Source organism: Idiotropiscis lumnitzeri, chromosome 6 (assembly GCF_059441095.1).
Source record: "Idiotropiscis lumnitzeri isolate Australia: NSW breed Sydney's pygmy pipehorse chromosome 6, RoL_Ilum_1.0, whole genome shotgun sequence".
Classification (NCBI taxonomy): Eukaryota; Metazoa; Chordata; class Actinopteri; order Syngnathiformes; family Syngnathidae; genus Idiotropiscis; species Idiotropiscis lumnitzeri.
In genome coordinates this window covers 10,066,756-10,079,596 of record NC_142396.1, presented here as the reverse complement: position 1 = coordinate 10,079,596, position 12,841 = coordinate 10,066,756, and the positions used below count along the sequence as shown (strand labels likewise).

At 40.6% G+C, this 12,841-nt stretch overlaps 2 protein-coding genes across 4 annotated transcripts in view; both read left to right on the top strand.

Annotated features, from left to right (window-relative positions):
- The window catches only part of LOC148335166 (ras-specific guanine nucleotide-releasing factor 1), a 28,814-nt gene extending 26,073 nt beyond the window's left edge, over positions 1–2,741 (top strand). The window contains exon 27 of the mRNA XM_088298445.1: positions 705–2,741. Within this exon, the coding sequence (XP_088154571.1) occupies positions 705–797 (93 nt within the window). The 3' untranslated portion in view covers positions 798–2,741. The remainder of the gene's footprint in view (positions 1–704) is intronic.
- A 462-nt stretch (positions 2,742–3,203) lies between these two features.
- Positions 3,204–11,180, top strand: blm (BLM RecQ like helicase). Of its 3 annotated transcripts, XM_088299580.1 has the most exons (22): positions 3,204–3,584; positions 4,179–4,239; positions 4,330–4,846; positions 4,927–5,053; positions 5,340–5,443; positions 5,529–5,643; positions 5,712–6,376; positions 6,649–6,825; positions 6,917–7,035; positions 7,214–7,327; positions 7,481–7,579; positions 7,660–7,808; positions 7,896–8,002; positions 8,434–8,594; positions 8,670–8,865; positions 8,952–9,142; positions 9,461–9,605; positions 9,721–9,920; positions 10,003–10,198; positions 10,316–10,438; positions 10,599–10,809; positions 10,881–11,180. In XM_088299580.1, exons 1-22 carry the CDS (start codon positions 3,490–3,492, stop codon positions 11,053–11,055), a joined length of 4,047 nt encoding a protein of 1,348 aa, XP_088155706.1. In that variant the 5' UTR covers positions 3,204–3,489; the 3' UTR covers positions 11,056–11,180. The 3 variants fall into 3 exon arrangements, with proteins under 3 accessions (XP_088155706.1, XP_088155704.1, XP_088155707.1); XM_088299578.1 differs by having other exon boundaries at positions 4,179–4,846; XM_088299581.1 differs by lacking the exon at positions 3,204–3,584 and having other exon boundaries at positions 4,183–4,239; positions 4,377–4,846.
- Positions 11,181–12,841: the final 1,661 nt, after the last annotated feature.

Sequence of the window (12,841 nt, the reverse complement as noted above, 5' to 3'; positions counted from 1 at the left end):
CATGTCCCTTTGGGGCATTTTTAAAACAACTATCTCTAAAACTGTGAATGCACAGGTCAAAGTGTTCAATAATGTTGTACTTTTTGTGCAACTTGCTGTTCACTAACAAGGACCAATAAATGTTCTTGTTCGATTGGATTTGCTATTTAAGCTGTTCTCTACAATATCTTCTGTTCACATTTTGACATTTGAGATGGAGGCGCCACCTCACCTAAAATTTGCAACAAAAAGATTTCATTTGAAATCAAATTGTGGCCAAATAATGTCATGATTAACATCAGTGTTTCCCAACCTTTATTTGGGCTAACGCAAATATCAGAAAAAAATTCATAGCACATCACCAAACCAAAATGTCACAAAAAGCGCTTTGACTGGTAAGTTACCTTCTGCCATCTAGTGGAAGAACATTTAGTTGTTCTGGTTATATGACACTGGCACAATTGGACAAAAATAGAGATTTTCTTCTTTAGAAAATGATTTTTGAACTAATGAAATTAAAATATTATGATTTTTCGCAGCAGAGCTGATGATCTCTCAGAGCAGATTTGCCACGGCACACTGGTTGGGAATCACTCAGTATCAATTATTCAAAAATTGTCCATTTTTGGCCCGATTATTTACATTTACTGTACTGAAGATATGCGCAAATAAGATACCGCATAGAGCAATTCCTTGAAGTTGGCCACTTTTGGTTTGTGCTACAGGTAGCCCAGTACCTACTGGACGGGAGCTGCGTTCTGGATGAAGAAAGCATGTACGAAGCGTCCCTCAGAATTGAGCCAAAAGTGTCCAACTGATTGGGGCAAAGGGGCGTCCTCTTCTTCTACGTTCTCTTCTCTGTTAATATGACACATCAGTTCACATACACATCCACTTTTGCCTTGTTGTACAAGATATTTGCTCTTCTGTACAGTAGATGTTTAAGCTTATTTGATGAGAGAAGATATGTTCAATTTTTCGTTAATTACAAAACTTTTTTTTGGAAGCATAATAACAGAGGTTCGTTCAAATCAATGTGACCTATGACATTATTTTGCTTTGCGTAGACTTTACACTCGCCAGCCCTCTTTACTTTGGTTTTATCCATGGATACAGTATTAGTTTGTCCACAACCAATGTAGCATTGTAAAAAGCGCATCAAATCAGGTCAAAGAGCACAGAGATTGTGTGCACGCAAAGGAAGACGTGGGAACAACATTCGGTGGTAAGCGAACCATCTCGATGCTTCCTAAACCAAAACTGAAAGAGGTCCGTCTCTTCATTTCTGCTCTGCAACAAATGTTCCCAAATGTTTTGCACCATAGATTATTTTTATACTGACTGCATCCAGGAGAAAAATCACAATGACACATTCAAGAAACAAGATGCTTATTGTGCCTGGTTTGGTCACATACAAAATTGTAATTTGGTGGTGAAGAAAGCTAGTGATGACAGACTGTTACCTTGTTGACTAATATCCATGTTGAGTTGCTCATTTATAATACTATATTAAATTATATATATACATATATATATGTATATATATATATATATATATATATATATATATATATAAATATCACGGTTGGGTCTGTGGCAGGAACTGCAGATAAATAGCAAGGTGTTGGAAAACGATGCTCATCAATATTTTCAAATTGCTACCAACTTTTTTGTTGTCTTTTTGTTTGTATATATTTGTTTCGTGGTCTCCTGTCCTGACTTTTCACAATAATGTCAGAGTCATCGCTCTTACAAAGACAGGTTACACCTCTTCTGAGTTCGATTGTTTATTGTAAAGAGTACACCCATTCAGTATAACACGATTGTTTAAATTAAAAATGCATTTATTTTGTTTGTTTTTGAAGTACTTTTCAAAAAAAAAAAAGATGGTAAGTGTTCAGCGATACTTGTGTAGAGTAAAAAGGTTGTTGCTCCTCTGTAATTAAAAGACAATCTGTCCATCTTGCTGTTCCAGTGATCGTGGAACGTGACAGTATATCACTCTGTTATATGCATTGCTGTTTATTAACAATATGATAAAAACGTAAGTGAATGACCTCTGCCTGCAGCATTCAAGCACTATTTTTGTAGTAGTCTACGAGAGTGACCTGCTCTTTATATAAACATGAGAAAGTATTTTGTACCTTGTTGTTAATTCACTTCTCTGACACGTGCTGTACATTTTGTACATGCAAGCCCTGCATATCTCTCAATGTGGAACGGTGTTATCCTTTAAAATATATATATATATATATATACATATAGCAAGCTTCAATACAAAAATGCTACAACAGTGTGGTCTTAAAACCATAACTTTAGAGTAGGAGCCAACAAGTGTTTTGCATTTATACTGTAATCCTGTCTATAACCATTTCTGTTAGCAGGAATTATAGTAATGTAGTGCTTATTCTGTGAATATTTGTATGTATTTCTACTATGTATGTACAGGACACTTTTGAAGCTCACGTGGCAGGCATGCAACACATACAAAATAATACTATATACTTCTACTGTAGACACTTATACATGCACATAATACTCTTATAAGATATATGAACAAATAAACATTTTTGCTGTTAGCAATACCCAGTGGTATGAAAATTATCTTTCAACCATCATGTTGCCACATCTTAATGAAATATTCCCCGTTTTGTAAGAAAATTTAATAAATCTAAAAATATAATATAAAGTCAAAGACATTGAACAAACAATTATGTTTCCAATTTACATCTTGCTAATAAATTCATTTTGTCTCAGGGGCATTTTGTCTCAAGTGTTTTTGTAGATGATTTTTAAAATACATGGATGGATGGTTCTGGTTTTTTCGGGGGTTTCATCTATATTTTATAACAATCATAAAACATAAAAGTCTGACAGAGTCTCAGGCAAACATTATTGATAGAAACAAACCAATGTTAAATTTTGTCCATTGTACAGTCAAACTATGGATGACAATATGAATTTTATGTACAGTGCTGTATTTGTGTTTATATTTATGTTCTATTGGACAATCCTGCACTGGGTCGTATTGAGAGCCCTCACAAAAAGAGCAAATTATAAGAAATTCTTCTCAGTATATGTAATACAGTTCACCTACAACTCAGACTAAAATACCAACATGGGTGAATAACAAAAAAACCTTCATGAAGCACAGCTGTAAAGGGCGCGTAACAGAAAAGGGGTCTGGTAACGTCCGATAAACTTCATACCCCACAATCCTCTGCGGCGCAACATCTCGACGAATAGAGTAGTCGCGTTGATTAGGCGCCTTGTCTGACCCGTGTTGGAGCTTTGACAAACCCAGCAACTAACAGTACTCCACTTGCCTTTATTTTACAAATGTAACTTTTTATGCAACACGCCACGGTCTGTTTCGGCTTGACCCTGTGGCCATTTGTAACGTTCGGCGTCGTGACAAAGTCTTGAATGAACGGCGCAGTTCGCGTGGATTACGTTGGCTCGGTCGCTAGCTAGCTAGCCGCTAACTAAAGGTACTGCTCTTTAGCAACAATGTCAAGTCTTCCTCAGAATAATTTGAGTGAGCAACTGGCGAGACACAGCAACAGCGCCCAAAGCAAACTGTCTCTGGCCAAACCTAAGTCGGGGTAAGTGGAAACAATCGTCCATGTCGCATACTAATCGCGCTAATTAGTAATAATTATCTATGAGCAAACATGGTCATAAAGTCTGATGTCAGAGGTAATGAATTTCGTGTTACGTTTGCGTTGGACTGAAATTTGAAAGCATGACCGTCAATATGCTGTATGTTTATATTGTGCACACTACAGTGCTCTTTGCTAATGTAGCATAGATGTGTGCATTCAAGCAGTGTTTCATATACAGTAATTGTCGCACTTACTGGCATTATCATACGAGTCTGGTAATATATGCTAATAATAATGCACTGAACTGTCATTTTGTTTCAGTGTATTTGATGTAATAATCGATTCGTAAGAATAACACTGGCATGTCCTTTTTTTCCCCGTGTTTCTCCCTCATTACAAAAACATGCGTTTGGTTAATTGCAGACTGCAAATTGTAACGTAAACTTGAGTGTGGATGTTTGTTTGTGTATATATGGCCTGCCTTTCCAGAATCATCAGTGGTAGGCGTGAGCTCAACCATGACCCTCTTTATTGAATTATGACACAAAGGTCCATGTGCAATACATGTTAATTTCTCTTCTGTTGATATTTCAGGCCATTTTCTTTTAAAAAGAAGTCCCAATCAGGTACGAATTTGTCGGGAACCTTGAGCAAGGTAACTAGCCCAAATGTTTTGGCAAGCAGGAATGTCAATGTTCCTAAGAACAGTTTGGTGACTCAACCTGTTGTGACGTTTTCTAACAAGCCCAAGACCTCTCAAAAGTCTAAAATCAACAACTTCTTCTCTGTAAGTGGCAACTCGGACATCAGCCTGGACAGTGTTCCTGCTTTTCAGTGTCCGTCGTCACTGGAGTCTTCTGGCAATGTGTGTCCATCTACACCCAAAATTAACAGACCGGGAATGAGTACCAACATCAGCACTCCCATAAATTTGGATGCATCACTTGGATTCCAGCTAGACGACTGGGATGACCTGGATGACTTTGAAACACCAACCAAAACAAAGAATTCCTCCCTGAATGAAGACACAAACAAGACTGACTGCAGGCCAGTTGCAGCTGAAGGGAAAACAGAATCTACAGGGGGGCAGAGTTGTGCAAAAACAGATGACGTTCCGACACTGGATGGGATTGAAGTCAGAGAATCAACAGAGAGTGAACCAGAAGATTCTCCAATTAACACACCAAGAAGACGCCACCCAGCTTATCTTAAGTCTGTTGTTAGTGACAGTGAAGAGGACAACAATGACGTGTCCGTTACAGGTAACACACTTTTTACTGCAGTTTCATTTTTGCATTTGCACAAATAGAGACTACATGGTGCCTCTTTTGTCTACTCTTAGATGTAGGTAAAGAATTGGTTCACCCAAAGTCAATCAAGTTGGATGTCACCTTGGAGCCGGAGGATGACCTTGACTACATACCGCCATCTCCAGAGAGTTATAACAGCAAATCGCCCGTGTCGTCCATGTGAGCCTTTTTTTCCTCTCGCAATTATTTTCGGAATGCCCTTTTAAAGGAGTTCTCATGGTGCAGTTTGCATTGCTGTGAACATTAGGTGCACCTGCAGAATGTACTTAGTTCTATTGCTAAAATGCATTTCCATAAATTACTCGACCAACAATATTAGATAATTTTTTTTTATTTAATGCTGTCATTTACATTTTAACGCCCGTTTATTTTACAAACATTCTTGTCACACCTTTCCCCTCGTGCCAGCAGTATGCCGCATTTGATTTGTTATTCTTTTTAACAGATCCAAGCCATGTTATGCTGAAAACAGTGCTAATAATTTGCAATCCAAAGACTCTAACGTGATCCCTCATCAAGCCTCTGATGAGCACTCAACAGACAAGAAAAGTGAGTGTCTCGTCAGATGACATCATTCTTTTGGTTAATTTTTGTCCTCATGTAAGATTCCCTTATGTATGTTTTCCCCCCACAGATGATGAACTCTATAGCATCATGGAGTCTATTTGTGCTCTGGTTGATTCCGTACCTGAACACGAGCTCATCGCTCTATCATGTGGAAATGAGCTTCTACTGAAGAGGGCTCAGAGGTGGGTACAACTCGCTCCCCTTTTCTTTATGACATTCCATCTCTGCTTCACCTCCTTCTCCCCTCTAGGAAGAGGATTCTCATTACCGGTGGTGCCGCCTTGCTGAGGACTCAGCAGCCTGACAGCACTGTGATTTTTGATCCCAGCATCAAAGACGTATCTTGTTCTGATTCATCCAGTAGCTTTTTCCCCCCTATTCCAAAGAAGACGTCTCAGATCAGGAGATCCTCTGTCATCTCCGTGGATTGTGATTCTGGTCACTCTGACAACCTCATTAAAGAAAAAACTTCAAGGTGCCGCGATGGCTGCAAACCAGTTGTGGAAATTCAGAGCATATGTGATTCTCCATCAAGCCACAGTGTCTCGAAAACACCTCACAATATCTCCAGTGCCAAGAAGGACATCATTGATGTGGACTGCGAAGAGCTTTTCTTCTCGCCAAAGAAGAAAACAGAGACTTCAGTGCAGATTAAATCCCCTCCACAGTCGGACGTCACAGCAACGGACCACATTGACCCTGATGACTTTTTCCTCGACGACTTTGACATTGATGACTTGAACGACTCCGACATTCCTGACTACTTTGACGAACCGCAAAGTTCTGCAGCGCCGCAGAAGACCCCCATCACTGCGCCAACAGCCGTGAAGGAAGGTGGGATGAGCAAGTCTTCTTGGGAGAAGAAACCTGCAACACCTGTGCCTTCACCCAAGCCTGCAAAGATTTTCTCGCCTGGTGAGTCACTTGGAGAACTGCCTCGATTAAACATCTGCAACCAAAAAAAACAGACAAAAAAAAAATAGTAAAAAGCGAAGAAATTCCAAAGATGTTGTCCATTTGTGGTGAGCACGTCTGCCTCACAGTTCTGAGGTTGTTGGTTATACCCCGCCTCTCGATGAGTTTAGGACAGGCGCTTTCAAAGACCAGCTATTCAGAGACATGCCTTAAACATTTTATTTGTACCAGCATGAAGTTGACAGTCTTTTTCTGAAATGAATCCATCGCAGTACCCACATTCCGAAACCCGGCACACGACCGTTTCCGAGGGTTCAACTTCTCCCACTCGCAGGAAATGATGAAGATCTTCCACAAGCGCTTTGGTCTGCATCAGTTCCGATTCAACCAGCTTGAAGCCATTAATGCAGCCATCCTCGGCGAGGACGAGTTTGTGCTCATGCCCACAGGTTTGGTCCTCGCGGCATTATGATGATGCCGGATGGATGTCGGACGCCATCGGATGTCCACTTGTAATGGTGATGTCGCGTGTGCTTGCAGGTGGTGGTAAAAGTTTGTGCTACCAGCTTCCTGCTTGTTTGTCTCCGGGAGTCACTGTGGTCATCTCGCCTCTCAAATCTCTCATTGTGGATCAAGTTCAGAAGCTCACTTCTCTGGATGTATGTTGGCCGTGTACTTAGTGCATACATTTGTGTCTTAACGTTACGAAGGGGTTAAATGCAATGCTTAGCTTGTTTGACTTTGCGCTTGGGGGATTTTTTGTTTTGTTTTGTTTTAAGGGATCTTTCACTGGCATCTGTGATCGACTGAGTGCCGTTGTTCTCGTTGGTGTTTTAGATCCCAGCTACCAGCCTCTCTGGTGATAAACGTGATGGCGAAGCAGGCAGGATCTACATGCAGCTGTCTAGGAAGGAGCCCATCATTAAACTTCTCTACGTCACACCTGAAAAGGTGATGTGTTTATGTACAGGTCCATCTCAATAAAGTCAAATATCATTCAATTCTCAGTTCTGTTCTAAAAGAGAGACCTTTGCTGTATATTATTTAGATGCACAAGTGTGTTTGCCACTTTGACTTGACACGTGTGCCCTCTCCGTTCTCAAGGTCAGTGCCAGCAACAGGCTGATCTCAGCCCTGCAGAATCTGTACGAGCGAGGCCTCCTGGCTCGCTTTGTCATAGATGAGGCTCACTGCGTCAGTCATGTGAGTAGCACACGCAAAAAGACTCCTCAGCCCCCGCCCCAACTGACTCATTAACTATTGAATGACTTTTGATGTTTCAGTGGGGCCACGATTTCCGTCCAGATTACAAGAGGCTGAGCGAACTGCGTCAGAAGTTCCCTAACGTTCGCATGATGGCCCTCACTGCCACGGCCACCCCCCGAGTGCAGACGGATGTTTTGCACCAGCTCAACATGACGCGCCCTCAAGTGTAAGTGTTTTTCTGACTTTACACTATTGAGTGGGTGTGCTTTTGGCATCTCATTCTATTTTTTTATTTATTTTTTTGCATTTCCAGCTTCACCATGAGCTTTAACCGAGCAAACCTTAGATACGCTGTGCTGCCCAAGAAACCCAAAAAGGTCGACGAGGACTGCCTCGATTGGATCAAGAAGCACTACCCACGTAAATACTTCACATTATTGCGTAGGATGTTACAGACCCACCTGCAATCGATGAAGATGCGCGATATAGAGAAACCGTATAAAACCGTGTTTTTCATCTGTCTTTTAATTTTACAACATAAAACATGAACTTATTAAAACATAGTTTTACTTCTTAAAACATTCCTTAGTGTTCTCACTCTTTCCTCGTTCGAGACTAGTTCCCAGCATGTCTGAGTAAAGGAAAAAAAAAAACTTTTTTTTTCCCACATGATTGTGTACTCTTAAAAACCCTTTAAAAATGATTACTAAAAAAATATGCAATATCGTAGAGGCGTGAAAGATGAACTGCAGTGTAGTGACCTGCACTACACTGTACTCGCTGTAGTACGGCTGCAATGTCAAAGTTGGACCTCACTGGTTTTATTGTAATTACGTCGTCTGTCTTGTAAGGTGATTCAGGCATCGTGTACTGTTTGTCCCGAAACGACTGCGACAACATGGCCGAACGCCTGCAGCGAGCCGGCCTGTTTGCGTTGTCCTATCACGCTGGTCTGAGTGACGGCGACAGAGAGTACGTGCAGTCCAAGTGGATCAACCAAGACGGCTGCCAGGTGAGCTCGCCTCTCTCTCATCAACGACAGACCTCGTTTCCTTACAATGTCATAAATGTGCGTCGTCACCACCAGGTCATTTGTGCCACTATTGCTTTCGGCATGGGCATCGACAAGCCTGACGTGCGCTACGTGATCCACGCCAGTCTGCCTAAATCAGTAGAGGGCTACTACCAAGAGTCAGGAAGAGCCGGCAGGGACGGGGAAGTCTCTCACTGCATTCTCTTCTACAGCTACACCGACGTACACCGCATCAAGAGGATCATCAATAGTACGTAAAGTCAACAACATTCATTTGTTTCATACTCGGTTGTTCCCTGCTCTGAAACCGCTGTTGCACTTTTTTCTTCATGACAGTGGACCGAGAGGGTGACAGAAACACTAAGGCCACTCACTTCAACAACCTGCAGAGCATGGTGCAGTTCTGTGAGAACATGATGGACTGCAGGAGGATTCAGCTGCTTGCGTACTTTGGAGAGATGAATTTCAACAGGGGCTTCTGTAAGGAAAATCCTGACGTCACCTGTGACAACTGCAGCAGGCCAAACGTAAGACCTTCTGGTTATTTGTATTCTTATATTATTAATTAACAGGGTCTGTTCTTCCTAAAAGCACAATATATATACTGCTAAACATTTTTCACTTTGGGCGTAAGACTTTTTTTAAATTTATTTTTTTTATTTTGAAGCCTATATTTTCCCTTTTACTGAAAATGCAAATCAGCTCTAAATATACATTTTCCTTGACTACTAATAATTGGTATTGGCCCAGAAAAAAAAGACATCATTCTATCTGTAGTTTATTTTTGAATGTCGTTAAATCTGTTTAGCATAGCCTCTTGGTGATTGCTTGGTGTGTATACCCAGGAATACAAGATGAGGAATGTCACTGAAGAGGTGAAGAACATCGTGAGGTTTGTGCAGGAGAACTGTGAGAAGGTTGGAGCCAAATTTGGCCGGACTGCGAAACAAAGCCGCCTGACGCTCAACATGCTGGTGGACATCTTTGTAGGTATGAAATAGTCCTACAAGCACCTCACCAACATGGCCCCCGTGTGCGTTTAATTGCACGAGATAGCAATGGTTCAAAATAACAACAAAACTCAAATAAAAATATCATCTCTCAGGTTCTAAAGCCGCCAAGATCCAGACAGGCATGTTTGGAATGGGAGGATCTTATTCCAAGCATAACGCCGACCGCCTGTTCAAGAAACTGGTCCTGGACAACATTCTGATGGAGGACCTTTACATCACCAACGGTGGCCAAGCTGTCTCTTATATCTCTGCAGGACCAAAAGCTCTGAACCTCCTGTCAGGACACATGCAGGTCACATGTCCGGCTTGGCCATCCCGATAAGCGTGCAGTATTACACACAAACCCAAAACCTGACGCTGCAATCTCACTGCAGGTCAACTTCTATGAGACGGAAAGCGCCTCAACCGTCCGGAAGAACAAAGCTGCTGTGGCCAAGAACATCTCTCAGAGGGACCAGAAGGTTCAGGAGTGCCTGAAGGAGCTGGTAGAACTCTGCAAGCAACTGGGCAAAACCTTTGGGATTCACTATTACAACATCTTCTCCACTGCCACGCTGAAAAAGTTATCTGGTAATATTAAGACATTTCAAACTACTTGCTTGCATAGATTTCCTAATGAATCACATTTTTTAAGTTAATGATGGAAATTTTAATTTTAACTCTATGTAACTGGTACGTCATCCACAGAGAGGCTGTCGTCCGCCCCAGAAGTCCTGCTGCAAATCGACGGTGTGACTGAGGATAAATTGGAGAAGTATGGCGCTGAGGTGATCCAGGTGCTGCAGAAATACTCCGAGTGGGAGAATCCTGGTAAAAAAAAAACTCCACACTACCTTCTGTTACAATTTGTTAAATTTCATATTTTTTCACAAATATATTCTATTGGTTACTCCACCTTGAGGGTGTTATTTTTACACATTATTGATCAAGTGTTGACAATGCATTGCACGCTCTGATTATGCAATGGCAGTGGAACAAAAGGCCGAGGGCCCTGAAGATGGCTGGATTGACACAGCGCTCGGCCGTTCGGCCGTCGACTACGGGGACGACGGCGAGGATGACGACTCGTCCGCCTACTTCCGCAACCAGAGCGCGCAGGGGCAGAAGAGGAAGAAAATGCCTTTCTTCAAGTACAACAAAAAGAGAAAAGGATACGGAGGCACGGGTTCCAACTCTCGAGGGTGCGTTTTGTAACTCCTCATCAGTCACAAATCAACTCCATTGCCTTAAATTGTTTTTGTTTCTCTATCAGCCGAGGCTACAGCAACAATAAATCGTGGGCCTCCAGAGGTGGTTCTCAGTCCGCCGGCCGAGGAGCCAGAGGTGCGACAGGTGACATGTCGTCAGGAAAGATGCCGGGCTTCTTGGCGGTGCCCACGCCGCAGAGCCAGCGATCTTTTCTCAAGCCGTCATTTTCTCACGTATAGCGCCACTGCCTCAACACTTTACCGTTTGTAATTTATGATGTTCAAAGTGTACATTGTTGGGGTTCTATTTTTTGTTACTGACACTTAATGTTCCTGTAAATGTTTATTAAAGATCATGGAAAAAAACTGTCGGACCTTTATTAGCGTAATTTGTAATAACATTTCTCCCGAGTCAAGTTTGCATCATGAAGCAATAATTTCAATAACGCACACTAAAGGGAAAGCATTTTAGTGCTGAGGGAAAAACTGAGAAAATATACATTTTTTTTTTAAATTATGAAAATCTATTTTAGTGGCTTATACTTGCAAATGTAGCTAAGATTGATTAGTATGGGACCTTAAAGTGGAAAAATATGAAAGGAAGCCCCCTCATATATCCTAATACAAATTAAACAACTTTATTTTAAGACAACTTAGAAAGAAATAGCTGAACATGTACACATTGATTTTAGAAAATGAACACATAACCTCTAAACATTGTTAAAAATGTCAATTAGTAATAATAAAAATATGGCTCTGAACATTTTAAACATAAATACCATATACGCCTCAATGCAATAGTCGTTTTAGTTTGTTTTTTTTGTGATTAAAAATTAGTCCACTAACAAATATTTTGAAAAAATGAAAATCGTGCAATGAATATTTTTTTTTCTCTTGCAAATAAGAAATCTTTACAAGTCACCATTAAAAGACTACATTCTTGAAAAAAACTTTTGTCTAAAATATATATATCCCATTTAAAAAAAAAAAAAAAAAAAAAACTCAAATCACTGGATACTGAATATCGTGAAAAAAGGAGTCGAGCCACAAGAATATGTTTTAAAGTCTGTTTATTCCAAGTCAGAGTATTTCCATTTCATGGCACCGGTTTACAAAGGACTGCTGGAGAGAGAAACACGATTCCCTACCGACTTGTACATAAGGTTAGCTAAGGTACAAACATGGGTTCAGAACGGTCGACAGCTGGATTTGGCACATGGATGTTGCAATATCTACAACTTCTATAATAACGAGACTCATCTCATGAGAAAACAGACGACGTACATGAGGCACACCTTTTTCTGAACGTGCAGCATGTTGAGGAGGGATTCACACGATCACTCGAAGGCTCACATGTACTTGCATGAACCTATTTCACATTATGTTAAAAAAAATAGTGTCTGAGCCAGTGAACACTTGAAAAACAAACCAAAAAAGACGAAGATTTGTACATCACATTGTACAAAGTGTCTCGGTTGATGTCCATTTGAATGCAATACAAAGCCGGGATGCACCTTCACTTTTACTTTGCAAAAGTCTCAACTCCATTATCAGTAAATAAAACAAGGGTGCACAAGATGCACCTCCAAAAATGATAATACCAGAGATAAGTTTATCAGCAGTTCAATTGTGAACAAAGGGAAAATCTATCCTTAAGGAACATTCCTACCTCATTTATTAAAATTAAGTTACATAAATCAGGTCTTCTGTGATATTTTAATCTATTGAGATGATAAGAAAAAAGCAAACCCAATGAATCTCCATTGGGGGAAAAAAATAAATAAACATGATGAGACTGTTAATCGTTTTTGTCTTGCGCCTTTTTCTACGAAACGGCAGAGTTGGCCGATAAGACAGTTTAATGCGAACAAAATGGACAAAATTTTAAATTTTCTCCAAGCAGCATGACACAAAAGAATCAGCTAAACATGAAATAAAAACATTCACAAAAGAGGTTAATGAAGAAGGTGATACAATTGCAACCGGGGTCAGTGATGACATTATTTTTTTTAACACTCATTTTCTT

Bases quoted from the DNA above. Each gene is read 5' to 3' on its own strand.
- blm (XM_088299578.1), top strand. From the start codon at position 3,490: ATGTCAAGTCTTCCTCAGAATAATTTGAGTGAGCAACTGGCGAGACAC. The intron at 10,439-10,598 runs GTAAAAAAAAAA...ATGCAATGGCAG, and splicing joins CTCCGAGTGGGAGAATCCTG to TGGAACAAAAGGCCGAGGGC. The intron at 10,810-10,880 runs GTGCGTTTTGTA...TTTCTCTATCAG, and splicing joins ACGGGTTCCAACTCTCGAGG to CCGAGGCTACAGCAACAATA.